The sequence below is a fragment of the Arvicola amphibius genome, chromosome 8 (genome assembly GCF_903992535.2).
Source record: "Arvicola amphibius chromosome 8, mArvAmp1.2, whole genome shotgun sequence".
Lineage (NCBI taxonomy): Eukaryota > Metazoa > Chordata > Mammalia > Rodentia > Cricetidae > Arvicola > Arvicola amphibius.
Window position 1 is genome coordinate 3,450,626 of NC_052054.1, and position 26,866 is coordinate 3,477,491.

The 26,866-nt window shown below is 50.8% G+C and overlaps 2 protein-coding genes and 1 pseudogene across 2 annotated transcripts; all 3 read left to right on the plus strand.

Annotated features, from left to right (window-relative positions):
• The first annotated feature begins 101 nt into the window (after nt 1-101).
• Nucleotides 102-16,656, plus strand: Unc93a (unc-93 homolog A). Its single transcript, XM_038340796.1, has 9 exons — nt 102-188; nt 2,319-2,500; nt 2,912-3,141; nt 4,472-4,597; nt 4,957-4,963; nt 6,731-6,941; nt 8,793-8,928; nt 10,591-10,722; nt 16,391-16,656. The coding sequence occupies exons 1-9, from the start codon at nt 102-104 to the stop codon at nt 16,654-16,656; spliced, it is 1,377 nt and encodes a 458-aa protein (XP_038196724.1).
• On the plus strand, nt 4,667-4,803 carry LOC119822099 (annotated as a pseudogene).
• Nucleotides 16,657-24,343: 7,687 nt separating the features above from the next.
• Nucleotides 24,344-26,866, plus strand: Ttll2 (tubulin tyrosine ligase like 2). Its single transcript, XM_042055520.1, has 3 exons — nt 24,344-24,478; nt 25,068-25,154; nt 25,301-26,866. The coding sequence occupies exons 1-3, from the start codon at nt 24,344-24,346 to the stop codon at nt 26,864-26,866; spliced, it is 1,788 nt and encodes a 595-aa protein (XP_041911454.1).

The window sequence follows — 26,866 nt, forward strand, 5'->3', positions numbered from 1 at the left end:
TTAATGGTTCCTTTTCTGTGCTCCAGTTGGTTTCTTTTAGGGAAACACAAGCGTATGCATCCCCTCACATCCACTGGTAGTGACACACGTCTGTCTGCGTGATGGGGAGGAACCTGAAGAATGTCCTGGTGGTGTCCTGTGGATTCTTCCTTCTCTTCACAGCCTACGGAGGCCTGCAGAATCTGCAGGTGAGATATATTTACCATGTTATCCAATTCACCTGGCACAACCCACATGCTCCCGCACTCCCTGGCACAACCCACACGGTCCCGCATCCCTGGCACAACCCACACGCTCCCGCACCCCCTGGCACATTTTTTCTTTTTTCCAAATGAAGCCCTGCAATGTTCAGTCTTGTTCCCACAGAGTGACACCAGAGCTCCAGAGCCCAGGTGTGTGTGACCCTGGGGCAAGAAGGAGGAGGGCTCAGGACTCTTTGCCTTGGAGTGGTTAAAAGAGATAGGGAACCTATTGTGGATTTTATGTGCTCTGGGCTTTGTGGTTGGACAGAAGGGTCAGTTTGCTAATCCTCACTCGACCTTATGATAAGCTTTAGGCAAAACTATGAACTTTGACAAAATCATCTGCATTTTGAACAGTTATGGAATCATTCTTGCTCAAGTCCACGAGTCTGCTTGAAAACCATGCTGCTGCCTCCAACAGGTTGGGCTCAGGGGTCATGTGTATCTAGGTCATATGGGCCCGGATCCCTTGGACTTGGGGTGGATTTGACAACTTTTCCTGTAGCAATTACAGTAAAAGGGATATCTGTCTGTCTGTCTGTCCATCAGACTGTTTGCCCACCCAAGCATCCACCCACCCACCCACCCACCCACCCATCCATCCACCCACCCATCCATCCATCCATCCATCCATCCATCCATCCATCCATCGTTTGCTCATTTTCCTCTTCCTTCCTTCCTTCCTTCCCTTTCTTCTCTCTTCCTTCCTTTCTGTTGTTCTTTCTTTTAAGACAAGGTTTCGGATAGTACTGGCAGCACCAGCTCCATGCTGATGCCTGCTCTCTGGCTTCTGATAGCTCCTGTGTTCACCAGCTGAAGATCGTGGATGATTTGTGTCTCCGCAGTCTTGCATGGCCCTCTAGTGGAGCCTCTCCTCGGCCTGACTAAGAGACTGCTGTGTGTTGATACGATCAGGTCTACTCCATGCAATCTCCATGTGCTTGTCTTTATATGTCTACTGCACAGACGAGCTTGTCTAGCAGATGCCAGCCTAGGCATTGGAGTGTGGGCACTCATGTGGAAAAGGCCATTAGCTTCTGAAATTCTGGCTCTCCTTAGATATTGACACCTGTCTTCCTTTCCAGTGGTCTGCAGTCAAAAGCAACTGTCAGTCACAAAAGTCCCTCCCTAATTTGCTGTGGTAATGTGGGCGACAGAGAAACCCCAACATTGACAGACGCTCTCAGAGTCTCACTAGAACTGGGGAGGAAGCAGGCAAGCTCACAGCAGTGAGTGGAACACCCAGGACAAAGCTATTTGTAGAAGGACCTGGCTGGACCATGCTTCTAGCTACTCCATAAACACAAAGTACCCAGACAACTCCACGTTAGAGGATGGTGCCCAACTCCTTCTTTTAGACAGATTGTAGGGGTTTTAGGGACTGGCTAGAGCAAGTCTGTTGGGTGCAGTGGGCACAGAACCTGGGGAAGGGCAGGTAGCATGCTGGGGTAGCATCTCCGTCTCTTTCTCCTCCTCCCCTTCCTCTCCTTCCCTTCTGTTCTTCCTCTTGCCATTCTCTTCCTCCTCCTCTTCCCCATCTTCTTTCTCCTTCCCTTCCTCCCCCTCCCCTTCCTCTTCCTCCTTCTCTTCCTCCCCTCCTTCATCCTCCTCTCATTCACCTTCTCTTACAAGTCCAGAAGAAGAAAGAGTTCTTCTGGTTTCTTTGGCCACACATCCAGTAGTGCACTTCAGAGGTCTGGGTCAGTTCATATCAGTGTTATGCCGGGCACTCCTGTGGCCTAACAGTGGATCATTGTATAGCACAGGGCTCTGGACGGTAGGCACTGTCTCTGCTTCGTCGGGGGTCTTCCCTGCAGCTCCACCATGGGCCCCTCCCACCTTAGCCTTGAGGCCAAGCAAAAGTCCAGTTGAAGGGCTCACAGTGGCCATTTCTGAGTCCTGGCAGCGTCCTTCCTGGTAATCTGGGAAGCTGGCTTTGTTTCCACTGCAGTAGTGTCCCTATGTAAGAAAGCTGGTATCTGGTGACTCAGGGTTTGAGGGGCCTGAGCCTGGGACCAGCACCCGCACAGTTCCCTCAACTGTCCCCTCCTCTGATGGCTGGCCTTTCTTCCACAGAGCAGCCTCTACAATGAGGATGGCATGGGCGTGGCGACCCTCAGCACCATCTACTGTACTATGATGCTGTCCTCCATGTTCCTCCCACCTGTCCTCATCAAGAAGTTTGGCTGCAAGTGGACCATGGTGGGCTCTATGTGCTGCTACATGACCTTCTCCCTGGCCAACTTCTACCCCGACTGGTGTGTGTGCCTTGCGCTCTCGTGCAGATGGCTGTCCTTTGCGACTGAGTTAGAATATGTCCCTCTGAGCACCTTGACAGTATGACACCCTCTCGATCTTCCCTGTGTCCCTGCTGACTTCCTCCCATACTCCTGACTCCAGTGCTGACCTCTTCTTGGGATTTCCCCCACCCCCTCACAACCCCCTGCTCTCACCACGTCGTCACAGCCCTAGTGGTTTAGGGAGTTTGATGTAGGTGATTCTCAGGGATTCAGCCAGCAAGGGACCGACATCCATCCCCTGTACCCTCAGCTTTTGAGTGTGGACCACACTGGCCTCTTTGGGCACACCCTGATCCCCCCTCCATCCTGCTGGGCCTCTGTGTGGATGCACGCTGATCCCTTCCTCCATTCTGCTGGGTCTTTTTGCAGGTACACCTTGATCCCTACTTCCATCTTGCTGGGCCTGGGTGCAGCTCCTCTGTGGTCAGCCCAGTGTACCTACATCACCATCATGGGAAATCTGCAAGCACAGAAAGAGGGGAAGCTGGCCAAGGATGTGGTGAACCAGTACTTTGGCCTCTTCTTTCTTATCTTCCAGTCCTCTGGAATGTGGGGCAACCTCATTTCCTCACTGGTGTTCAGCCAGATGCCCAGTAAAGGTAAGTGTGAGCCCTGCGTAGCCCTGGGAATAGCCCTGTCTCCATGACAGCAAAGAGAAGTCCCGTTTCTCTTTTATACCTGTCCTTACTGTGGAGGCAGGTGGTCCTACCCCTCTGGGGACAGTCAAGAGGCTAAGTCGTTGTCTTCTCCACAGGTACCCTGTGGAGGTTGGGGAACCCCTGGGGAAAGGGTGTCATGAGGAAACTGGGCACTCCCAAATCCCGCTAGTGTAATGTGGGTCTCTGGAGTTGCTGAGAATTTATGTGGCTTATTTCCCTATAAAACTGAGCCACAGGCCAGTGTTAAAACCACCTGCCAGTCTCCTTATCCCACGACTGGGAGAATGTTCCAGGGGTGCCTTCCCTCAAACCCATCCAGCAGGGACCCCAGGCTGGAGGACTTCCAGCCTTCCATTCTTGCGGCAGAGCCTTCCGGAAGGGACAGTCTGGGTGAGGATGGCCTCTCTCCCTCCATCTTGGCATGAGTCTGGCTTCGCCCAGGCCACGTGCTGACAGGAAGCTCAGAAGTCACCACTTTCCTCCCTCCACGGTGACAGTGTGTCTCAGGCAGGAACGACGCAGGGCAACGCATGTGGTCAATGTCACTGCCACTCAGCCAAGATGCTGCAGAAACTGCTGTCGAACCCAGCCTCTGTGTCACGGCAGGGGAAGGGCCGTGGGCTGCTCCTAGAGAGTCAGGCCACCACACGCATTCCCTGAGTAGTGAGCTGATCAATCCCCTGTTGGCATTGCCCAGAGACTAATCTATCCTAGATGACAGTCCCTCACGCCTCACAGATGTGCCCAGAGGCTGTCTCCTATGTGACTCAAGATCCGGCAAGGGGCCAACACTAATGTCACATTAGCTTCAATTTACACGTGTGTGCGTGTTAGGTAGGTAGTCACTGCCAAACCAACCACTTCATTCCATATATATATATATATATATATATTTTATGGGTAGGAGTGGGTTTTTTTTCTTCATGTATGTGTATGCACCGTGTGCAAACAGATGCCAAAGAGGGCACTAGATTCTCTGGAACTGGAGCTACATGCAGTTGCCTGTCAGTGCTGGGTGCTGGGAACCAAACCTGGGTCCTCTACAAACGCAGCCAGTGCTACTTGCTGGGCCATCTCTCTAGTCCCGCACTGGTTGTTGCTTTTTGTTTTTGTTTTTTAACAAATAAAGGAACTAGCATTCATTTCCTGAAGCAGAAAAGACAACGTCACCTGCCCCAGGTGACTACCACCCTTTCACCGCTAATTTTGGCCTCAGATATACTACTTAGTCCCTAGGATTCTCACCTCATCTTGATTTCAACTTCACTAGTGGCCATCCCAGAGGATCAGCTCAAGTCCTGCGGGGCCAAAGACTGTCTGATGGACACAGAGGTCAGCAATAGCACTTACCACCCCTCCCACCAGCTAATCTACACACTCCTGGGTATCTTCAACGGTACGTACCTGTGGTAAAGGTCCCGCTCCTCCAGCCCATAAGTCAACTTTGTCCATGCAAACCCCTGCCACACTTACCTGCTCGAAGAGATGCCATGATCATGATGGTGGTTTTCTCGGGGTAGTGCTTGTTCATCACACTCTGGTTACGTCTGACCCCTGCGATTTCTCCAAATTAATTTGTGATAGTGGGGGACTATGTCTGTGCTTGATTTAATAAATAAAGCAAAAACCCCAGCCAATTGTAGGACTCGGCCAGTCTCAATGGCTGATCTCGGAAAGCAAACTCAGTGGCCAGTGTTGTCCAACAAAGCTACCTGTGGCCGTGCAAATATGGGGGGTGCGCAAATCTAAACTGAGGGTGTGGGTCGAAAAGGGAGTAAAAAGGGGAGCCAGTGAGGTGCCCCAAGTAACGTCTGTCTTCCTGCTGTACTTGGTCATTCGCAACCTAGACATTTGTTCATCAGATGTCCTGTTTACGTCCATGTGGTGATGGGGACAATGGGGTCACCTAGCTTGTGGTTTCTCAATATCTACCCCATCCCCTTTCTGCAGTGGAGGACCAGACCCCCATGGAAAGCACTGAGCTTTCTCTCCCCAACTCCTAGACAGCCACAGAGAACCTGGGTGCACGGAATGGCGGTGCTGGTCAGCCAAAGTGGCACACTTTCTGGTCGGCAGGGTCAGGCAGTAGAGAAGTCAGGCTTTGAGCGTCACGTGACCTCACTGCATCGTTCACTGTTGTCTTTGTAGTGGGGGGGAAAGGCCAGAGGTAGCACCGGTGAATAACTGGAGTCATCAGTGCTGTTCAGTAGAACTTTATATGCCTGGAGAATTCTGTCATCCAAGTAGCCGGTCAATCAGCTTAGACAAGGAGTCCATGGCCCAGGCAAAGTGGAGATATTACCCTATTCTGTTACCTGGAAATCTGCTATGAGTCTCTTTTAAGTATGCCACCATAAACAAATAAGACGGGACAAAGTGGGCAGTAATGCCCTCATGCCCTCCCCTTGTTGTGATGGTCTGGGAATTGCATTCATAATGAAGCTTTTGGAGTGTGTCTTCAGAATACAATGGCTCAGTTCCACCACTCTACGTCACACCTCCGAAGGCTCGGGGCCACTTGGCATTGGATATACACACCTCTGAGGATGTGACTTCTGAGACCAAGACCCTCCAAACTCACAGGCTCTCCCTGCTTCTTGTTAGAGACCGTGTCCTTTAGAACACCCCAAACTTGAAGTCTTTTGCAGCAGGGTAGGCCATGGAGAAGGAGCCACCCGCATCAGTGAGGAAGAGACACGAGTTTTCTACCGTTTTTCCACAGCCAACATTGGGATGGTTGGAATGACAGAGTGCTTCCCCGTACAGACACCTACCTGTTCATTTAAATGGAGTCAAAGGTCCCAGGACCTGTGGAGCCCTCTGTTAATTGTCCCTCTAAGCACACCGCTCTCTACGGCCATCCCTAACAGCCTGAGTCTGCTGGGGCCTTCTGCAGGGTGTTTAATGCACAATAGATTTCTATGTCCCTCTTTGACTGACACATAGCTTTGTGCCTTGCTGTGTTTTCCTCTTGTCATCTGGCTTGGGGAACTTTTGTTTTTTATCATCTTTAAAAGCGTGTTGTTCCTCTGTAGGTGGTGGCAACGCTAACCCACCATGTGTGGGTATTGGTAATGCTGACCCACTGTGTGTGGGAGATGGTCATGCTGACCCACTGTGTGTGGGAGATGGTCATGCTGACCCACTGTGTATGGGTGTTGGCCATGCTGACCCACTGTGTGTGGGAGATGGTCATGCTGACCCACCTTGTGTGGGTGTTGGCCATGCTGACCCACTGTGTGTGGGTGTTGGCCATGCTGACCCACTGTGTGTGGGTGTTGGCCATGCTGACCCACTGTGTGTGGGAGATGGTCATGCTGACCCACTGTGTGTGGGTGTTGGCAATGCTGACCCACCATGGCAGACTTTAAGTGAAAACCAGTCACAAGTTAATCTTAGCCCTAACACATATGTGGTCAAGTGTGGCTAGTCAGTGGTTCTGTGATGGCTAGCTGTCCATGGAGATGGGGGTGGAATATACATCTGACCCTCATAGACAAACCTGTCTATGTGTCCTCATAGGCAGCAGTGTCCTGGCCATCCTGCTGGTGTCCGTGCTTCTGGAGTCTGTGGAAGACAGACTGGCTAGAGAAGGAGAGACGAGGCCCAGGTCGCTACCTCTCTGGTCCACTGTACTCTCGACCTTCATGCTGTTTAAAGACAAGCGCTTGTGCCTCCTGATGTTCCTGCCACTGTACAGTGGGCTCCACCAAGGGTTTCTCTATGGAGAGTACACAAAGGTAGGAGAGAAAGAAGCCCAGGGCTCATGTTGTGCACCTGTGCTCTACCTAAAGGAACCCGAGGGTGTCCTGAGACCAGTGGCCCAGGGGCCCTGGAGTGGGATCAGGTTCCTGGTCCTACAGCTGCTAAGTCTATGATTTGAGACACACACCTCTGACTTCTCATCTGAAGGGCGAACTTCCTTCCAGCCCATGTCTTTTCCAGGAAGGACAAAACTGGGGGAAGGTAGCTGCTGCCAGCTGTGTGTATCACTCGTTCATTCTGCTAACACTGGTTTTACCGTGTTCTCACAGCTGTTAAATAATAGAAGAAGGTGTTAAATCCTCGAGTCGCGTTGAAATCCCTTCCCACACCAGCTTCATACCGTGTGTTCCAGCCTAGAAACCTTGCGGCCTGCCAGCGCCGGCTCTTCCACTTATGATCTTTTCTGCGCTCACAGAAGTTCTTTCACGTGGGGACACAAAGTGGGCTAGTCTCTATTGGCTGAATCACAACTGCTGTCTCCTATGGGATGGCTGACGCCATGCTCTGTCTTTCTAAGGAATTCTAGAGCTGTGGAGGGAGGGAAGCCTTCTCCCTCCTGGGTGGGTGAGAGTCTTTCCCAGTATGCACTGGGTCATGGTTCCCCTAGGGCAGAGGCAGGAGGCGGGAGGCGGGAGGCGGGAGGCGGGCGGCAGGGCATCCCTCAATCCTACCTTTAAACCTTGCCCCGTCCTCAGACTAGGAACATTTCTACCTCACCCTCCAGCCAGGGTAGGGCTCCAGAACAGCAGGCAGACAGCAGGCATTCAACCTCACCTGAATTCCCATAAACTGCAGTGTGCCTTGGTCAATACCTAAATGTCCTGGATTCATCCAGTAGTACCAGCATTTGGGGGGCGGTGCTGATGGTGGAGGGAGTCAGTCTTGGGTCTTTATTAAAGAAGGTTAGAAAGGGACCACACCTGGCAACCAAGGAGGGGATACCAGCCAGGAAGGTGGGATGGCTCAGGCTCTAGGCACTCAAGGGAAGACGGATGGATGGCTGGGAGGACCCAAGGAGACCGTGTCTTGGCAGCATCTGAAGGGACTTACAGGAAAGCTTCAGGCGCCGCAGCCACATTCTGCAGGCTGAGGTGCCGAAGCTGTGGATGCAAGATGGGTCGGGGTGGCCTGGAATCACCCGAGGCCACCTTTGCTTGTCTACCTAGATCACCCCCTGGTCCTGATCCTGTTCATGGCCTTTCATGTCCACCTCACGGACTTCTTCATCGTCAGGTGACTCTCTGGAGTCACACCTCTCATCCATGTCCTGCATGTCCTCACCTTCATCCTCCCTCTTCCTCTGTGCCATTGTGCTCTGTGGCTGACAGGACGTGCCCACAACACCTCATCCAAACACCTCAGCGACGTACATGGGCCTCCTGTCCCATCAGACATCATGGCGTTCCAGCCCCAGCAGCTATGCCAATGCAGCCAGCCTCCTTGTTCCAACCTTCATCTAAGTGTCCTTGATTCTGCCAGTAATGGAGCCAAGTGTTGAGGCCACCCAGTGGACTCCCTAGCCGTCTATGGAGGTTGCGTTTCCCTCACCTGTCCTTAGGCCTAATAGGAAACGACGGGACAGGTCAATGTCTTTGTTTACGCTCTGTAAGATAGTGTCTACACCTAGGGCAAAGAATGTGGGAAGGGGTTTGTCCAGATGTCTGAACATTCTGGTCCAAAGCAGGCCCCTCTTCCAGTGTTGCTCTCCCAGGCTGGGAGCTGCAGTTCCTGGGCCACATCAGCATCAGCAGTCACGTGGTAGCTCCAGACTGGAACCACAGGGAGGCCTACACACGCCAGTAATGCGGCTCTGTGCTTCTTCCCAGTCTTACGCGACCTGTGCCCTGGGCATCCATTTCGTGGGCTATGTGATGATCTGCTTCTCGGCTGTCACCTCCCTGTGCTCCCTGCTGTATGGGAAGATCTCCAAGTACACGGGCAGGGCGGTGCTCTATGTGATGGGTAAGTAGACACACGGGTCCATGTAAAGGGCACACACAGGGCAGTGAGGGCTGTGAACGAGCCTCAGAAAGGGAAGCCCTGTAGGTGGCACGATTCCCCACCTCACACGATGCTCTCCTTGTGCCCCCTGCCACCCCCTGCCTTCCTCCAACAAGGGGGAAGTGTAACCAGCCTCCTTGGACTGCCAGCCCCAAAATTATGACACGGAGACTTCTTATTAATTCTGAATGCTCAGCCTTAGCTTAGGCTTGTTTCTAACTAGCTTTTTAACCTTAATTTAACCAGTTTCTATTCATCTACACTTTGCCATGGACCTTTTCACCTGTCTTCCATTCTGTATGTCCTACTTTCTCTGTGTCTGTCTGTCTGTCTGGCCAGGCCCCCTTTTCTCTTTGTCCACCAGTCCCATCTGTCCCTCTTCAGCCTAGCAATTGGCCCTTGAGCTTTTTATTAGAATAATCAGGGGCCTTAGGCAGGCAAGGTAAATCAGCAACACATCATTACATAGTTAAACAATTATTCTACAGCATAAACAAATGCAGCCCATCTTTACCCAGTTAAACAAATATTCTATCATGCAACAAGGAAGTACTTGTTTCTGCCTCACAGAGATCTGCCACACAAGTTGTGCCCCAAGGAACAAGCCCAGAGATCACTGTCCAGGGTTCTCCAGGGCTCTCTCTTCACCCCAGACTGTTTGGAAGCCTAGCTCACACTGTAGGGAGACAACCTGTTGGTCCCCCAGCCACACAGCAGGGGCTGAGGTTCCACAGTCCAGAGTCCTGATAAGATTATGGGTCCTGTGGGTCCTCATGGTCCAGAGGGTCCCCTGTTAGAGTCAGCCACACACTCATACACCTCTGCTTCCTCTGCTCACACACCTCTGCTTCCTCTGCTCACACACCCGTGCTCCCTCTGCTCACATACCTGTGCTTCCTCTGCTCACACACCTCTGTTTCCTCTGTTCACATTTCTGCTCACACACCTGTGCTTCCTCTGTTCACATGCCTATGCTTTCTCTGTTCGCACACCCGTGCTTCCTCTGCTCGCACACCTCTGCTCACGCACCTGTGCTTCCACTGCTCACACACCTGTGCTTCCTCTGCTCACACACCTCTGCTTCCTCTACTCACACACCCGTGCTTCCTCTGCACACACCCATGCTTCCTCTGCTTACATCTCTGCTCACACACCTGTGCTTCCTCTGCTCACACACCTGTGCTTCCTCTGTTCACACACTCGTGGCTTCCTCTGCTCACATCTCTGCTCACACACCTGTGCTTCCTCTGTTCACACACCCGTGCTTCCTCTGCACACACATCTACTTCCTCTGCTCACACACTTGTGCTTCCTCTGCTCACACACCTGTGCTTCCTCTGCTCACACACCCGTGCTTCCTCTGCTCACACACCTGTGCTTCCTCTGCTCACACATCTACTTCCTCTGCTCACACACTTGTGCTTCCTCTGCTCACATACCTGTGCTTCCTCTGCTCACACACGCATGCTTCCTCTGTACCATCCTGTTTCTGTGTGCTATATGAAAGCATTAGAAAATCCGCAAGCACATGGGTACAGATCACCCCAACGCATGCCACCTGAGGTCCTGGCCATCTCAGGCAGAGACAGCCACCCTCTGTCCTGTCTTGTGTCCTCTGACTAGGTGCCACCATTCACCTCGTTTGCATTATCATCCTCCTCCTGTGGCGCCCGAACCCCGCCCAGCTGCCCATCTTCTTTATCCTCTCTGGCCTGTGGGGAATGGCAGATGCCGTCTGGCAGACACAGAACAATGGTGAGTGCCCAGCACAGGCTCACAGTGCCTCAGTTTCCCTCGGTAAGCTCGCTTGAGAGTAGCAAGGCCAGAAGGCCATCACTAAGGTGGAAACCAAGATCTCTGTGTGTGTTCAGTTGAAGCCCCCAGTAGAAGGCAACTCTGGGGACAAGGGAAGAAAGAAAGAGACAGGCAGGTCTCAAGGACCGTGCTCTAGCTCTGAGCACACATGATGCAGACGGAGGGTCGGGTGAGACCAGGGGCTCCACACAGCATGGGGTGCCCTAGAGTGCTCACGGGTGTGCACAGACGAGGAGCCAGAGGAACTGATGGCAGGGAGGAACTATAGAGCATCCAGATAGGGACGTGGGACACCAGTACATATGTCACCCTGTATCCTGTTTCCTTGAGGCCGTAGAAGATGGAGACAGGGGACACAGAGGAGGAAGATGCCTGTGGGCAGAGGTTAACGCTCCTGATGGACAGTCAGGATCAGAAATGGAGGTGAGAAGGTCCTATAGTCACCCGCAGAGCCAGAGATGGGGAACGTGACCCCTTGACCTTGGAGAACTGACTAGTGGTAGAAAGTTTAAATAATTATGAAGAAGCCCTGGTAGAAGCCACCTGGGAGAGACCTTCCCCAGTTAGAGTGCGTGATCGGGAAGTGAGCAAGACAAGCAAGGCAGGTGCATGACTGGACAGGAGGGTGGCTTGGCTCTAGAATGCTGTCGGAGTCACCAGGCCCAGGGGCTGCACGAGGAGGCTCCGAGAGAATCAGCAGGATCATCAGTGGTGTGACAAAGGGGTAGAGGGGCCAGGGCGTTTGCACTGGATGTGCTGGAAGCTCTCACTTCTACCCCGGAGCAGCAGCTCAGAGGACTTAAGGGAGGGCGCTAAGCAAGAAGGATATGGAATGTCGTGTGGATAACATCGGCACAGCACAGGTGACAGGGTTTGTATTCGGGTGATGGTCATAAATGACATAATGAGGCCAAGGTCAGAACCCTAAATGCCTAACGGCCTGGATTGTGCCTAAGGGGCAGGAAAGGAAGGGCTCTGTGTCTGGAATCTGAACGGTTTTGGTGAGTGGCCTGAGGGAGCCCTGAGACAGATATGGTTCATAAGTTACCCCTTTCCCAGCACACTCGGGACACAGACAGGCTTAGACACCGGCAACAGCTTGAAGTCAGGCTTGCCAGGGATGGGAGGCTCAGCCACCCTTTCTGACCCATATGGGACCACAATGTGTTGCTGCAGGTGGTGGACCCGCATCCTCCAGAGCTCCCCCTTGCTGTAACCCCTGTGTGCTGTTTACAAGAGCTGGGGGAAATGCCTTATAGAAATCTAAAACAGCTGGATCCAGAGGGTCTGACTGACTCTATAGTATGGTTGGCTTTAGTGGAGGCTGAACCAAATGGCCAGTGTGTGCTCGGCTGGGGCCTTCATCTAGTTTTTTTTGTTTGTTTTTGACCAAAGTCAATAACTAGGAACAAACAGCTAGACTTTCCATGGGCTGGGATGTGCTCCTGTTCTTAGGAATATATGGGTTCAGTGTGTGTGTGTGTGTGTGTGTGTGTGTGTGTGTGTGTATGTGATCAGAAACTCACTTTAGCTCTTCTTAGAAGTCTAGAAGCATAAGCCAGTGACATGGTAGATCGCCTAGTGACATTAGCTTATCCAGCCAGCACCAGAGAGAAATCACATCACACCCCACACAGGCCTAAGAGTTCACTGAAACACACTTGGGCTCCGTGCTCTGCATGCGGATGACCTTCTGAACTCACTGAGTTTTCAGAGCATTTACCAAAGCACAGAAAGGTACCCGGATAGACAGCCTGCTTTATCCTGCACTCCCCCACGGTGGAAGCTTAAATTATCACAGTAAAAACATTTCACTTTCTTTCTCTCTGAAATATATGGATAATTACTTTACTTCTCCCTTTCTTTATATGGACAAAAAACACCTAGAAAAGCACTTTTGTTAAATTATGCAAATTACCTAAGACCCAATATATATATATTATGAGCACTCAAGTTCGGTTAGTGACTTGGACAATGACTCGGTTGAATAAGGGATGTTAATTTAAAATCACATAATTTCAATCTTTTTGTACAGCTAAAGAGTGTGATGTTTGTTGTTATTAAAAGACAAACCAGTTTCTTCAAAAGTGTGTGCTTGCAGCCACCTCAGTGAGGAGTGTTATTTTGTGCTGAGTTCCTGTAGCTGGCTCCACCCAGCTTCCCACAGCACAATGCGCCCGCACGGCATCCAGATTGTTGTCTGTCCCTCTTCAATGTGGCAGATTACATGCAGTTTTGGTCACATCTCAAGAACAGTATCGTGTGGAGCGGGGGAGATGGCACAGTGGGCCAGAACACTTGCTCCATGAACAGCTCGGTGAACTGAGACATTTAGATCTCCAGGTTGGAGCCTGCGACCCCAGCACTGGGAAAGTGGAAACGAGACAGGAGCGTTGCTGAGACTTGCTGGCCAGGCAGTCTAGCAGGGCAACCGAAAGGTCAGGTTCTAGTGAGAGACCCTGTCTTAGGGAGTAAGATCAGAGTGGCTGAGCAGGATGCCTCTGATTGCACACACATACACATGTACACACAAAGGACAGACGTGATGGTATGTTCTCTTCTTATTCACAGACATGAGTGAGCCCCCCCCCCCCAACTGAGTCACCAGTTTTTAAACCCTTCAGTTGAGTACTGTTGCAGGACTCAGACACTGGCTCCTCTTGCGAGGCTGGGTGCCCCAGGGCTTGGCGGCTTCTGCAGCTTCCCAGTAAATCTGAGCTTGTCTGTTCATCCAGTCTGACGACTGAGGGAGGATGGGTGCCGTTGCTATAGCAACCCTCACATGCCACTGCACTGCATGTAAGACATAGAACACTCATCTAAAAATACACTCCACCCCCTTGGCTGCTGGAGGGGCTAATTTTCAAGTTCATGAGGGCACGGAGTCTGACTTCTTAGTGCCCATTTGTCTTCCAAACAGATGAGACGCCCGTCAGTTCATTCAACATCCCCTCACCTAACGACTAGAATCAGGGTCTCGGTCGCTTTAGCCTCGATGCCCTGAACAGCTGAGGCAGACAGGTCAGGCTGCTGCTGAGAACAAAACAGTAATTAATTCACAATAGCCTTATGTTCACAGACAAGCTGCCCAGTCCACGAGTCTTCTGAAAAGGCAGTTCAGGCTATGCATCCAAAATCCTTAGCTTCTCAGTTGTCTGGGATGCAGCTTCTGGTGGATTGTGTTCGCAGAGAGGAAGGAACAGGGCCACTTCTGCTGGTCCAGTTCCCAGATGGATCAGCTTCAGTCTCTGTAGTTATCAGTTCTAGAAATCTGACTCTCCTACCCTGGGGCCCTCCATCTAGAATGTCTCTACACTGGGTCCTCCATCCTAGGATCCTCCCATGTTGGGCCTTTCTACACAAGGTTCTTCATTCTGGGGACCCCATCCTGTGTCATGGCATTCTTTATCCTGGGTCCTCCGCCTTAGGGTCCTCTCTCCTGGCCCATTATGGGAAGTCAAGCAGGATTTCTAGGCACTGTGCTGCTAGGATTTAGACATTATGCTGGCCCCTGTCACCTGGCAGGACGTACCCAGGGTCCTATGGCTGCTACATCACTATGAAGTCTATATGCAGGTACAACGGTCCCTTTAAGAGACAAGCTCAACCTATTCCCCCCTCCCATTTCTCTGAGAAGGCAGGTTACTGTCTCTCTGTCTCTGTCTTCCCTCCCTTCCCTTCTCCAATAAAGTTTTTCCAGTATAAACCCTGTCTGAAGGCATGTTTGTCCCCCACCATGGAATCCACGGTCCCACCTCACCTTGGCATGACACATGCAGGGGCTGAGGGCCATCTTGGTGAAGAAAGAGTTGTTTGAGTAGGAGCTGGCACAGTCATGTGGGGTGTGGACAGACCATAGCAAGTCACCAGGGCCTGTCATTTCCTCACGGATCCCCTCCCCGAGGCACCTGCCACTCAGCCTTGCTATGCAATGAAATGTGTGCAGCTCTCATCCAGATCTATCAAAAATGCCCTGTGCGAAACAGGAAGCAAAGGTGACGTCATTCAGAAGTGGAGAAGCATCAGGCTGTGCGGGTTTTGAGTTTGCTGTAACCAATAAAAATTACCATACGCTGGGGAGTTACCATAGACATGGCTTCCCTCACTGTTCCTCTGCCAGACCCCTGCTTAGGAGGTCTCAGGAGTGCACACATGCACACATACACAGAGTGCTGTGTGACAATTTAAAATGGAAAAAAGAACAAGACTGCTGAGGTCATTAAAAAGGTAGAAGTCATACTAGGTGTGGTGGCACATGCCTTTAATCCCAGCACTTGGGAGACAGAGGCCAGCCTGGTCTACAGAGTGAGTTCCAGGGACAGCCAGGATTGTTTTGCTGAGTAACCCTACCTCACAATAATAATAATAATAATAATAATAATAATAATAATAATAATAATAATAATAATAATATAAAATAAAAATCACAGAGCTAGTAATAAAAGTTGGGGAACTTTCAAGTGGCACTGACTTTGCTTCTAAACACCGGGCAGTGGGAATCACCTGTGAGGCTATTACTGTCCAACTGTTGGCGGCATACCCTTGAAAAGACAAATAAGGGTTCCTGTGAATATAACTCATTACCCTTTGGTCCTGGGGACCTGGTCTTACGCTGTGAGGGTAAGATAAACTCCATTTATGCCAGGCATCCATCCTGGTACCCCCTAGCCATTTGTCTCCGACTCCAGCCCCTGGAAGATAGGTCCCCAGTAACCCTGGCTCAGTGCGGCCACCCGAAAGTGTACAGCCGTGACCACCTACTTGCTATAAGGCTAATTGCTGTTTTGCTTCTGTGACCTGTTTATGCGGCACCCAAGGGTTGTTTTCAGCTGCCTTAACCCCTTCACATGGCAGATCAGACTGGTTTTTGCTGGCTTGGATAGATATGGGGTCTTCTTGTGCCTTTCCATTCTTCCCTTAGCTCTCCTTCTCACGGCAATCTCAAATGTGGCACAGAGATGATTAATCTTGCCAGAAGCTAATCAATAAATCTTTTAACTATTGTTGGGTTGAATCTATGGTCTTTTCCACGGGGTCACAAACTCCACAACAACACACACTGAACTCTTCCTTTATCCTTAGAGGAAGCCAGCTCCCTCTGGCAGCGACTGCTCTGTGACTCCATGTTCCCTCTCCTGTGCTGCCCACTGCTGGAGGGCATCACCTAACTGTCAGCATCATTGTGTGCTATTTTGTTTTTAAGAAAAAAAAATCCAGATTTTTTTTAAAAGAAAGCTGGCAGTAGCAAAGTCTCTCGATCGGGATTAATTTAATGGACCATGTTGTGTGTCTCTGTGTTTATTGGTGGTATATGTGTGTGCTCGTGTTTTCGTGTATGTATGTATGTGATATCTGTGCATGAATGCACATGTGCATGTGGAGGCCAGAGGTCAACATTGTCTTAGTCACTCTCTATCTTATTTTTTGAGACAGAGTCTCAAAAATTCAGTTGAGTGAAATCCTCCCTTCTGTCTCTCAGGACTAGGATTATAGGGCAGTGCCTGGCATTTTCTGTGGCTACTGGGAGCCTGCCCTCAGACTCTCACATTCTCATACAGGCCCCGAGTCCTGTTTGGTGTCTTATACAACTCTTGTCTCTCTTCCACAGCTCTGTACGGCGTCCTGTTTGAGAAGAAAAAAGAAGCTGCCTTTGCAAACTACCGCCTTGGGGAAGCCTTGGGGTTCGTCATTGCCTTTGGGTACAGCTCGTTCCTGTGTGTGAGGACCAAGCTCTATATTCTCTTGGGTATCTTGAGCCTGACTATCACGTCTTATGGGACTGTTGAGTACCTGGAATCCAGGACTGCTAGCAAGGCCCCTCCTGCACGAGAGGAAAGCGAGGCAGGAAAAGAAGAAATGAAGACAGAGATATGAGTTCAGCTGAGCCGTGGCCAAAACTTCAGCCTGGGTCAGCCGAGGTCTGTATGGCGGCACTCAGTAGGTAGACACCCGCAAACTATTTCAGCAATATCTGGACATTCTGGAGAGTATTTTTTTATGGATTTTTCTCAACTTGACAAATTTTCAGTCCATTTTTTTATCAAGGGTATATATGCAACGGGCTGGGAATATAGCGTAGTGCTGAGGTGCTTGCTCAGCATGCACAAAGCCACGTGTTCAGTCCCCACTACCACAAAAAGAAGGCAACACCTCTGTACAGGGGCAGGGGAGATAGCTCAGTCCGTACAGTACTTTCCAGGCCAAGCATGCAGACACCAGCTTGAACCCCAATACCCGTTATAAACAAAGGCAGGGATCGGTAATGGCTATTCACACTTGCCGTTGTGCATTCTAGCACTGGGGAGGCAGAGGCAGAGAGGTCCATGGAGCTCATTGGCTCTTCAGGCTGCCAGACCCATGATCTCCAGGATCAGAGGAAACTGAGGCTAACAGAAACTGGGGTCACCTAATGTCAACCTCTGGCCTAGATACACCCCCCACACACATATACACACACTGGCACCAAACATACACACACACCACACAGGCAGACACACACACTACATGAAAGTATCTGTTATAGATATTAAATGAGACATCAAAAAATTCCAGAGTAGGTTTACCTTAGCTTTTGTTGTTGTGTTTAATAGTTGGAAGAACTGTACTTTTACAAACACCATAATTTTACAAATGGGTGAACATCTAATGCCACAAATTTTACAAATAGAAACAAAAAGCCAACTGAACAAAGCTCATAGGGGTTAGCCACTCCGCAGCACGTGCCTCTTGAAATTTCCTGGGGGGCTTCTCTAAATAAAAATAGTTTATGCCTCTGCTTCCTGCCTAAAAATGTGTTCTAAACACTCACATGTATCTCTCTCTCTCTCTCTTTCTCTCTCTCTCTCTCTCTCTCTCTCTCACACACACACACACACACACACGCTCACACAACACATGCACACACACATGAGCACACACATGCACACATACACACACATGCGGGCTTTCCATGTCAGGATTATGCATGTTAGAGGCTATTTGGAAGGATTTCAAACAGGATGCTTGATGCTCAGTTATCACTGTTGTGAAGTCAAACATAATTCATGCATAGAGCCTGCCAGGCGCTCATGCTATGGTCATGTGGAGTCAGACACGGCATGTGTGTTACCTGTGGGAAGGTGTAGTCCTCTAGCTGCCATCCATGTTCATCATCCCGGTGGCCTCTCTCCATTCTTCCTTCTCTTGAACAGCTCTATCGGTGGCAGAGCTGCCATTTTCCACCCACACTTTTTCCTCTGAGTCCTTTGCCATAGAATTCTGGGTCCCTGCGCCATTGCCAACACTCCTGTGTGGTTTTGACATCTCTTTCTTCTTCTCTCTTTACCACCACATGGGATTTTGACCATTCCTGAAGAAGTCAAACTTACGTAGAAGGCATTCAACAGGGGCACTCGGGTTCCCTCCGACTTGGAGGTTTAGGATTTTGTAGGCAAGTCTTGCGTGTGAACAGGTGTGAGGTGAGCTTGATTCAGATCTACCCGTGAGAACTCTAGTACTGAGAGGAGAGTAGGAAATGCATGTATGTAAACCCGAGGAGACCACAGAACAGTAGATTTGAATCATAAAGTCCTCTGGTATGGGTCTGAGATGGAGTCGCAAGCAGTGCTAATTTTATTTTATTTTTTAGGGGAGCCTGGGAGGAAGTAACGCAGACATCACCTGGTGTGTTGGGTGACTTATCACACAGATATCTCAGCTGTGTGGGTGGGCTAACCTGGTTTAAGATGGTGGATCGTCGGTATGTCACAGAGCACAGTATTCCTTACAGAGTAAACTTTCTGTCTCCCTCCAATGAGCTCTCCTCCTCTCCAGTGAGTACCCTGACAGGTCACCAGGGACAGAGGAGCTGCAAAGATTTGCCTGCATGACGCAGAAGTGTACTGTAGCCAAAGGTGTTTCATAAATGTACCATCTTCAGCCCGAGTCACCGAATGACATTCTGAGAATGGCATCCTTAAGAGAAGCAAGTTGGGGGCATTGACAGTGCACACGGAGACATAGATCTAACACTCTGCTGATGAGAACCCCAGTGCTCGCTATTCTTGCTTTGGAAAGCCTTCCTGTCTAGGGCCCCTCCTCTCTCTCTCTCTCTCTCTCTCTCTCTCTCTCCCTCTCTCTCTCTCCCTCTCTCTCTGTTCTCCTTCCTCCTCCCCACCATCTCCTACCCTGCCCTCTCTGAGCCCAGTTTCATAGGCCCCTCTGAGATGTAAGCCTGCTTGCTCTTAGTCTGTCTTCAGTGCAGGGAATATAAAACAGGCTCACATGCCACACAGGACTGTAATCACATGAGCAAATTAGGAGGCTCATTCCTTCACTACTTGACATGGGTTTAATTAGCATTGTCTTAGACTCAGCCTGGAAAGCAGGGACAAAACCAGATTCCACTCTGGAGAAACTTCTCTTTTGCACACACAGTGAGAAATGAGTCAGAGAGCCACTGAGGCCTGTAAGCACTGGGGCAGGAAAGACAAGAAGGGTCAGCACCAGGGTAAGAGACAGAAGGTCAGGAAGACCCTGAGGGGTGGCACTCACAAGTGCAGTGCCTACCCTACGGGATCAAGGTAAGTGGTCAGATTTGGCATGTACTTTCTAGATAGAATCTGCAGGATATGATGAGAAAAAGCCAAGAAAACCCCAGAAGGTTGACCTATTGAGGAATAGACCTGTCCCTTCCTTACCTGGAAAGTGTCTGACTCATGGGTAAGACACCAACGTCCCGGAACAGGGTGTGTCAATTCTTATATGTTGCTGACACTCTGTATTTTTTTTATTTATTTTTGGCCTGGACATTATCGATAGCGAGTGAGGCTGGAATTCACAGGAGAGATGATTATGTTGGATGGTTCCATCACAGAGGTGACAGATCACACACAGAAAGACCCCAACTCTGCCTGGTTGGGTGGAGAAAAGCGGCATTCTGGGGTCGGCATCCTTGGACCTTGCCGGGTAATGAGGGTCAGAAGGAATGGGAGGGACCAGGAAAACGTCAGGGAAAGGAAAACCAGGGCCCAGTGACTGACCAGGCTCTGACCATGACTGCAGTTCTTGTGCTGGGGTATTTGGTTGGAGGGGAATGAGGCCAGTGGCCTGTATGAGCACAGGACGCCTCCATGTGGATGATGGGACAGAAAGCATGGACTATCTGTTGTGCTGGAATGAGACATGAAAGCATTGGCATTTTCTGGAAGGTCAAAGTCATCTCTGTCCGCAACAGTCTTCCCAGGCAGGCAACAAAGCCCACCATAGGCACAGCGCCTGGACCTTGGGAGAGATGGTGACTGTAAAAAATGGACTTTGTGTATCGTCCTCTAGACTTCGGGGATGTTGAAGGACTTGAAACAGATGTGATCATTTAAAAGTTAATCAAGGGAGAGACACATGTAATTAACACAGAACAGGCAGGCCTAAGGGGCCAAGGAGGGCTTATCTTTGGGGAGATGGTGGGAAGGGGTCTTGGGGCTCTGCTGGGGCCAAGCATTCTGTCTCTTGCACAGAACTTAGTTATATGAGTTCAGAAGGCGATGCTAGGGACAGATTTGGGCCACAGTGGTGGGCACACCACGATTGTGCCTCCTTCCCCTGCAGCTGAGGCAAAGGTGGCCCTAAACCGTCCACGGGACAAGTCAATGCTTCTCTGGGACTGCTCAGCAGGCACAAGGCCAGACTTAGGTGGGTGTTACTGGGCTACCACATTCTTCCCAGCCTTCCAATGAGGTTATGTGGGCACGCAGCCTAGGGGAGAACTGAGTCAGAACGAAACCCAGCAGGAATCAAAAGAGACCCAGCTCCCAGCCAGGCAGACTGGGACTTGTGAAAAGCGTGGTGCTCAGATGTGTCTCGATGTCCAAGTGCTCTTGGCAATGGCCAAGGGTGGTCCCCCATCCTCGACTTTGATGTGCAGGCACAAAGCAAACACAGCTTCTAGTAGCTTATCTTCTCAAATGGAGGGGAAAATTAAAAACTGTTGAATAAATTTAGGATTTTCAAGTCACTAAAATCGCTAATCCAGACCCAGAAACCGCCTTCCTCTGTTCCCTCCTGGACTAGATACACTAATGCAAATAATATACGTCAAGCCCAGACTTCTGTGTATGCTCATGAAAGCACAAACTTAATTATACTTCATTTTCTACAGAATTTACTGGCATGTAGAGCTGGAAGATAATGAATAATTAATAATAATCAAGAAAGAAAAATGACTTGAGGGCTGCACAGCACCAGCCCTGGTGGAGTTCAGCCAGCATCTTGGGTATGACTTAGTGTATCTGAAATGCATTAACAGTTAATCAACAGTCAGCGGTGCTGGCAACGGGGTGGGCTGATTGCCCACTGAGAAGGATTACCGGCTCAGAGAGAATCATTAGATGAGTCCTCTGGCTCCCGTGAGATTCGCCGCGTTGGCAGTGTTCAGGCCCCTGTCGTGGACACTGGAAAGAGCAATAACAGCCTTAGCTGAGGGAGGAGTGTGGTCAGGATCGATCGCTGGAGCTAGCAGAATAGTAAAGTTTTATTCTAGAAACCCATCTGCTTTTGTGTATAAATACTACACTGTTCCCTAGTCCAGAGCACAAGGGGATCGCAGGAAGCCAAGTCCCACCTCCAGAGGAGGCTATAGCCTTGCTCGTGACAGGTGGGTCTCAGCGTCCCCAGGCAGTGACTCTGAAGTTCCCAGGGCACAAATGAGCCCCTCTGGCACTCAGCTGCTAGGGTCCCGGCTGCCAGTCTTCTCTGGGGTAGGGAAGGTCCTCCCTTTGTGAGGACAGCAGACTACATTGCTAAGCAACAAGCACTCTGCCATCCTGACCACGTCCACCTAGCAGTATAGGGACAGCACCCACTCTTGGCATCTGGACCCGACGAGAAGCCATTCCTGTACTTTAGGTTGGGTGTGGGGACAGATCAGCAGAACCTTCTGGAGAGGCAGAGGCTAGTCAGTGAGTACGTATTGCCTGTGCAACACCGCAGAACCCGAGTAAAGGGCCTGAGCCAGAGAGGTAGACTGAGTCACCCAGGCCATGTACCTACAGGCATGCTTTAACCCAAAATATGCCCGGTGCTGGCCATAAAGAGCAAACGGTACTGGAACTCATGTCTGTGATAGAGGCCAAAGGGAGTGCTCCCCCACGCGGGTAGAGGAGAGTCAACTGAGTTCACCTCAAACCCTTTGAACAGCATCTGTTTCCAGGGTGGGGGGGTGTTGTTGGGTGCAGGGCTGAACAAGATGGCCTACTGGGACATCTGGCCATTCCTTTTAGTGGGTCCTACTAGGGAAAAGAAGGTACTCCTGAGAGGAAGGGGGAGTCCAAGGACTGTCCTCATCCATCCCCTGATGGACTCAAAGTCTGAACATTATATTGAGAAACTGAGACTCAGGAGGGCAGGACCTAGCTGGAGGAAGCAGGTCTTTGAGAGACACAACTTGCCAACCTCCTGTCTGCTCCTGTGTTTCCTGCAACCACGGGATGAGCAGTTTTGCCACACACTCGCCCTGCTGAGATAGTCCGCCTTCCCTTTAACACAAGCGAGCCCATCAGCTGTGGACGGAAATGCCAGCAATCGGCAGCTAACATCACCTTCCCTCCTCTCACAGTGCCTCCCAGGGTTTGTCACAGGATTGAAGAGGGATGCCGGAGGCCTGCGGCTCCGGTCTGTCCCCACTTGACATCTAAATGGCTGAAGCTCACTGAGCTATGCTGTGTTCACTGTGATGGGGCCACTGTGTTCCCGGGGTTCTCAGAGACCAGGAGACCCCACAGCATACGTAGGGAGGAGGCTCTTACCAAAAGAGAAGGGCCACACACCAACAAGACGCATAAGACATGCAGACCACCCCAAGAGTCCAGAAAAGGCAGCTAATTCAATTTTTTAAAAAATACCCAAAGTGCAAATCAATCTTTTAGGTAGGAAGGTGCATGCCTTAATTCCAACACTTAGGAGTCTGCAGCAGGCAGATCTCTGTGAGTCTGAGGCCAGCCTGGTCTACATAGTAAGTTTCTGTAGAGCCAGCCAGAGCTACGTAGAGAAACTTTGTCTCAGAAAACAAACACACAAACAGCAACAACAACAACAAAACCCCCAAAAGGTATGGTTTTTCTGTCTTATATTTTGCATGTGCTGGATGCCAGCATTGACACTGCTTAGTCTTTTAGTTTCCCTCTAGGGAGACAGACTCCCTGCAGTGGTGGAAGCTGCTTTGGGGATCTAGTAACAGGGTCTCCTGGAAGAGCACCTCTGTTTAGTGCCAATTATTTCCCCTCTGAGTTACTACACGACTGAAGTTCACATCACATGGCCTTGCACCTGGGCTCCGTCCACGTGGCACTGTCTGCCTTTTAAGCAGAAAAACATGCCAAGAAGATAAAAATGTGAACAAAGAGAGGCCTTCTAGTTCTGATTTGAGAGCCTGTTTCGGGAGAAAGAAAGACTGAGAACTTGTTGCCGCTACAGACATCCCTGGCCTCTGGGTGTTGCCTCCCACCATGTGCCACCCAGAAACCTCCTGGTCTGCAGACCTCCCCAGGGAGACAGGAAGCCTTGTGTTTCCCTGAGTTTCTTCCCATGGGATTCCATCCGCCCTGGATTCCATCCAAGTATGGGAAAGAGGGGCCCTTTCTCTTCCTAAGCCTGGAATGCTTGTATCCAGGGTTGAACCACACAAAAAGCTCATCAAGCTCGTAATTTTAACAATGATCTACTAGGGAACCTGACTACAGTGTCTACAGAGTCAGGGATTGATGTTCACTAGCGATGTCTGTGCTCTGGTGACATCCGTGTGGCTGACACGGGCAAACGGCGTATTTTAAAACGTGTGTCTGTCTATTGGCAGCATGCTTGAGGGTCCCAGCGCCTCCCTTGCCGTCACTGCCATGCCGTTAAGTGGTGGTTGGTGTGTTCCTTGACACGAGAACAAGACCTTGCTAATTTCCCATGGCTGGTGTTCCTTGGGCCATGAACCCTGGGCACACAGTGGAAGACACCTGCATGACTCCTCCTGCAGGCAGGAACTGGTGACTGTCCTGGTTAGTCCCCAAGATCTGGGTTGACATCATCCTGCTCTGAAGTGGGCCTTCAAGGTTTCGTGAGGATTCCTGGTGAGGCTGTCCCCAGCGAAACACCGCGATGGCTCTGGGTTCCTTCTCCTTCTGGGTCATAGGTGTAGTGGAGAGCTAGATACTCTTAGACAGTTCTTATGTGGTGGTCTGGCCTTGGCCTCTGGGGATGCCCACACAAGGGCTTTCCATGTGAAGCTTTGGTGCCAATCCAGCTCTTATCAGTGTGTGCTGGCAATGAGGCCAGGACTCTTGCACATGTTACACACACACACACACACACACACACACACACACACACACACTAGACCTGCTAACTGGCTCCCCCAGGAGGAGGCTGCTAGATTATTTGAGTTGGAGATCACAAGGCTGTGGACATAAGGGCTTCATGTCTTTAGTGTTCAGCTCAGCCAGCTTATTGTAGCAGCAGGAACACTACTTTCAGAGTTAGCGGAGTCCCAGGCAAGCTGAGGACTGTGGCTCCAAACTAACATTTGCTAAGGATCGAGAGAATGTTGGTGGCATCCCTGTGGCCAGCACACCTGGCAGGAACACCTTCAGGGAGAAAGCTTCCTGTAGCTCACAGTTTGAGAGGGACTTCAGTCCCCCACGTTGGGCGGGCGTGGCAGGAGGGTGTGGCGGAAGAGGTGTGAGGCATAGACAAGACACCGAGGCCACACACACATTGTGACAACCACACACACACACACATTGTTAGTGGCTGAAGAGTGAGGTGAAAATCTGGGGTATGCCCTGGAGACCCTAGGGTACTTGGAGAACTACTGGGTAACTGGCCTGCTGCCCTTCCAGGCTGAGAAAACTCTCAGGAACCACACAGCATTGTTTCAACCTTCTGTGTGTGTGAGTGTGTCAGTGTGCACTCAGGCTGTGCAGGTGGGCACGCGCCCTCATGGGTGTGTAGACCCCAGGAGCTGACACTGAGTGTCTTCCTCTCTCATTCCCTACCCTATTCCTTGAGACGGGGTCTCTCACAGAGCTGGAACTAGCTCATTAGGTTTAGCTGACTGGCCAGCAATCTCCGCTACAGCACTTGGCTTCTTACGTGAGTGTCAGGGATGCAGACTCAGGTCCTCATGCTTATGTGACTGAACCCTCCTTCCAATCTCTCAACTGTTTAAAACAATGTGTTTAAGATCATCTATAAAAACAAAAACATTCATGGTCTTTTTAGTTACTAATTGCTGTCGCTCTATACACCAACAGTGCTGATCACAGGGAGACTCTAGCGTAAATGTTCTGAAGAGTTTGGGTGGCGTGACTGCAAACATTTTCAGCCTGTCACCAGAGGGACATAATATGTGGGTAAGCAGAGAAATGGCAGGCCTGGGAGGAGGTGGTAGGAAGGGCCCCCTGGGTACAGAAGCAGGGACCTAGAGGGCGGGACAGAGGGCACCAGGCCATCTCCCATCTGAAGCTGTTGTCTAAGTGCCTGCATGATCAACGTTTAGAAAAGAAAGCCTTTGAGGATGGACAACGAAGCCCCTGGGGCCACCCTGAAGCCACTGGTGTTCCGAGTGGACAAGAGCACACCCAGAGTCGTGCAGAGCGTCCTCCTGGAGCGCGGGTGGGACCAGTTTGACGAGCAGCATCAGGACGTGGAGGACTGGAATCTCTACTGGAGGACGTCCTCCTTCCGGATGGCAGAGCATGTCAACGTCAAACCCTGGCAGAGGCTGAACCACCACCCGGGGACGACCACCCTCACCAGGAAGGACTGCCTGGCCAAGAGCCTGGCACACATGAGAAGGCTCTACGGCGAGTCCCTCTATGAGTTCACGCCCAAGACGTTCATCATGCCCCATGACTACACCAAGTTTATGGCCGAGTACTTCAAGGAGAAGCAAGTGCTGGGTACCAAGCCTACTTACTGGATCTGCAAGCCAGCAGAGCTGTCTCGGGGGAGGGGAATCATCATTTTCAGCGATATTCGAGATCTCATCTTCAACAGCACGTACGTGGTACAGAAATACATCTGCAACCCTTTGCTCGTGGGCAAGTACAAGTGTGACCTCCGCATCTACGTCTGCGTCACAGGCTTCCGGCCTTTGACCATCTATACGTACCGCGAAGGGCTGGTGCGGTTCGCCACTGAAAAGTTTGACCTCGGGAATCTGCAAGACGCATACGCCCATTTGACCAACAGCAGCATCAACCAATCTGGAGCCTCGTATGAGAAGATCAAGGAGGTGGTGGGTCAAGGCTGCAAGTGGACCCTCAGCAGGTTCTTCTCTTACCTTCGGAACTGGGATGTGGACGACCTGCGGTTGTGGCGGAAGATCAACCACATGGTGATTCTCACCATCCTGGCCGTGGCTCCCACCGTCCCCGTTGCCTACAACTGCTTTGAGCTTTTCGGGTTTGACATCCTCATTGATGAGAACCTGAAACCGTGGCTTCTGGAAGTCAACTACAGCCCTACTTTGTCCTTGAACTGTTCCACAGATGTCTCTGTGAAGAGAAGCCTTGTCCATGACATCATTGAACTGATTTATTTAAACGGCCTAAGAAGTGAGGAGAAGAAGTGCGGCAGAGTTTCTCCTGGCAGCTCCAGGGTCTCCTTCACCAGGAGTGAAGGCGAGCTCTGCACAGCTCCCGATTCCCTTCCCTGCTTGTCTCTCATACGATTTGCCAGCAGAACATGCAGTGAAGCCAACTCCGCTGTACACAGAGCCACCGACATCCGTCCCAAGCCCACGCGGACCTCCCAGCTGAGAGAGATGATGAATAGGCAGCACGGACCCCTGACAAGAGAAATAGCCAAAGGCAAGCCAAGGCCCAGGGCTCGGCACACGCCTCGCAAAGCATTCTCTTCGTGTGCCCCATCAGCTCAGCTACAGCCCCACAGGTCGAAGGGGCACAAAGCTGTCCTCACGGAAGCTGGCTCCACACCCAATGATCAGGCAGGCAACTTTGTTCTCATTTTCCCTTTCAATGAGGCTACTTTTGGAGCCTCCAGAAATGGATTAAATGTCAAAAGGATAATCCACGAGCTCCAGAAACTAACAAATAAATAA